Below are 2,871 nucleotides of genomic sequence, written 5' to 3' on the forward strand. Positions count from 1 at the left end.
GAGATATGGATGATATAATTACCGTTTTAAAATCGTTTATCTAATATTCTCTGCTTTATAATAACATAATTAACTAGACCTTAAAATATATAATAATATACTTTTGACTAATTATCTATAATAATTTAAGCCAGAAATTTTGGTCTAGTAATCAGGTTTTAACCCACTGGTTCATAGAGAATGGAATATGAAATGTTTAAAAGTAAAAGCATGGAATGTGAATGGTAAAAAAAAAGTGATGAAAAAAAAATGACGGGTTTCGTATGAATGAGAAGAGAAAGAGTCAACTCGCGAGTATCGTGTAGAACTCGAAACAAAGCGAGTGAGAAGGATAAGGAATGTGAGAGATACGCGACGAAGCGAACAGTTATTTTTTTCTTTTAAATATACCCCACACAGGAATCTTCTAGCTTTCCTCTTCCTTCAATCAATCTTCTTCGTCTTCTTCATCTCTTTCTTTAGAAAGTTGAAAACACTACTCTCTAAAGAAATGGGTTCTTTAGGAGATGAACTTAGTTTAGGACAGAGGAGACACAGTTCTTCCGACAACGACCCGTGTGTTTCCGAAAAAAGCTTCAAAGATCATGAATGTTGCGGTGGAGAAAGGTTGTAAACTAGAGGAGCATGTTAAGAAGCTCGAAGAAGAGAAGAGGAAGATCCAAGGCAGTGAACTGGAGCTTCCTCTCTGTTTACAGATTTTAAACGATGGTTCGTCTGATTCATCGAGTATCATCAGAAGGTTGCTGAAACTTTGTTTTATCTCTCGATCATGAATGACTGTGTTTGTTTTCGTGCAGCGATTTCGTATCTCAAGAAAGAAACAGAGACGGATACTCAGCCATTGTTAAAAGATTTCATCTCTCTCAGTAAACCAATTCGAGAAGAACATGACGAAGAAGGAGAAGAGCTTTTCAAGGAGAAGAAGTTTCAGCTATGGAGAGAAAATGATCACATCTCAAACGCGAGATTCTCAGACACGAAGATCAAGAACACGCTAGAGATTGAGGTAATAAGAACCCTGAAGACTTAAAAACATGTTTTAAGATGGGACAAGGATTTGAGTTTGAGAGTTGTGTTTTATTTTGATCCAATTATTGCAGAGAGATGAGGAGAAATCTTCAAATAGCTTATATATGTTGTTGAGTCCTGGCATGACGACTCCAAAGGGAAGAAGAAAACTAGTTGCCTCTAGCTTTGTGCCACAGCCACCACCGTATCTTCAGCAGCAAGCGTTGCGGAAGCAAAGAAGGTGTTGGACACCTGAGTTACATCGCCTTTTCGTTGATGCGTTGCAACAGCTCGGTGGTCCTGGAGGTATAAAAAGACAATCCATCTTCTTGTTCTTGAAGTTTTGTTTACTTAAAACAGAATGTGTTGTATGTAATCTTTGTGTCTGTTTGAGATAACAGTGGCAATTCCTAAACAAATCAGAGAGCATATGCAAGAAGAAAGCCTAACCAATGATGAAGTCAAGAGTCATTTACAGGTACATACTAAAAGAAAACAGGTTAAGATCTTTGATTCTTTTAATGGCTCTTACTAACAACCCATTTTTGTCTCTTATATTTAGAAATACCGTTTACACATCAGGAAGTCTGACTCGAATCTGGAGAAACAATCAGTAGTTGTTTTAGGATTTAACTTGTGGAATTCATCATAAGAAGAAGAAGAAAGTGGTGAAGGAGGAGAAACATCAAAGAGAAGCAATTCGCAGTCGGATTCTCCTCAAGGTCCTTTGCAGTTACCTTGTACAACAACCACAACATGTGGTGATAGTAGCATGGAAGATGCTGAAGATGCTAAATCTGAGAGGAGAGATTGAGATCTCCATAAATCTCAAGATCCTTTTTCAAGAACCAAACTCTTGATTCCCTTTTTGTTAGTTTGGATTCACTTCTAGTGAATGAGAATATAATCACAGAAAAGAATATAGATTTATTTTTATATATAGAGAGAGAAAGATAGAGACAGAGAGGGAGCAAACGAGTGAAGGATGTGGTTGATCAAATTATTTGCAGAGATTGTTAGGACTTAGGAGGTCTGTTTTTGTGTACGGCTTTTTGGTTGGGTTTAAAAAATTGAGGCATTGCCCAAGTAATAATATTGTTTTTGTTATGGAAGCGTCGTATTGCAAACGGGGGAGGCGCAAAATTTGTTGACTTTAATATCATTATGGATCCCGCTGTCACTATGCATGTACAGTAATTTTACTTTTCATTTCTATATAAACGATCGTTTCAATCGTTTGTAAGACACACTATCCTTCTCTTTCTAATAACACATCTTCTCTTCTTATCAGTGTTACCTTCTTCGTACGGCTATAAAATTTTGCCCTTATTTAAATTTCTGCGATATAATAAAACACCAGTTCTTTTTATAACACGTTATCAGCACGATCACTCTGCGATTCGGTAAAATTTATTTGTATCATTTATACTCTGTTATAATGGTCGGTATACCGCCTCTACTATTATTTATATCATGTTATAATGGCCGGAATACCGCCTATATTATTTACTAGTAATTTAATTTATATATTGGTCGGCCGAGCCGTCTTATATTTCCTTATATTCTGTTTATTGTTAATTGGTCGGCCGAGCCGCCGTATAATTTATTTATTACTCTGCATTGACCGGCTGAACCGTCGCATGATTTGTTGCCATAATTTTTACCTTTACCAATTTTTATGAAATTTTATAGATTTGATTGACTTTTTAATACAATATTTTCATACTGATTTTTGGTGCACTCGATTTAACACCAACGGTCACAAAGAAAAAATTCCAAAAATTTCCCATTTCTCCAACGGTCATGAACAGTAATTTTTATCTATAAATACAACTCATTTTCACTCCATTTCATCATCCAAAA

General features: G+C 35.8%; 1 protein-coding gene across 1 annotated transcript; it reads left to right on the forward strand.

The window, feature by feature from the left end:
- The first annotated feature begins 406 nt into the window (after positions 1 to 406).
- Positions 407 to 1,948, forward strand: LOC106292884 (two-component response regulator ARR2). Its single transcript, XM_013728552.1, has 5 exons — positions 407 to 708; positions 798 to 1,006; positions 1,101 to 1,314; positions 1,410 to 1,486; positions 1,571 to 1,948. Exons 1-5 carry the CDS (start codon positions 585 to 587, stop codon positions 1,658 to 1,660), a joined length of 714 nt encoding a protein of 237 aa, XP_013584006.1. The 5' UTR covers positions 407 to 584; the 3' UTR covers positions 1,661 to 1,948.
- Positions 1,949 to 2,871: the final 923 nt, after the last annotated feature.

This window comes from Brassica oleracea, chromosome C5 (genome assembly GCF_000695525.1).
Source record: "Brassica oleracea var. oleracea cultivar TO1000 chromosome C5, BOL, whole genome shotgun sequence".
In the NCBI taxonomy this organism is placed as follows: Eukaryota; Viridiplantae; Streptophyta; class Magnoliopsida; order Brassicales; family Brassicaceae; genus Brassica; species Brassica oleracea.

Excerpts from the sequence above, each read along its gene's own strand:
- LOC106292884 (XM_013728552.1), top strand. The coding sequence starts at position 585 with ATGAATGTTGCGGTGGAGAAAGGTTGTAAACTAGAGGAGCATGTTAAG. Across the intron at positions 1,315-1,409 it reads ACAGCTCGGTGGTCCTGGAG|TGGCAATTCCTAAACAAATC; the intron begins GTATAAAAAGAC and ends TTGAGATAACAG. Across the intron at positions 1,487-1,570 it reads AAGTCAAGAGTCATTTACAG|AAATACCGTTTACACATCAG; the intron begins GTACATACTAAA and ends TCTTATATTTAG.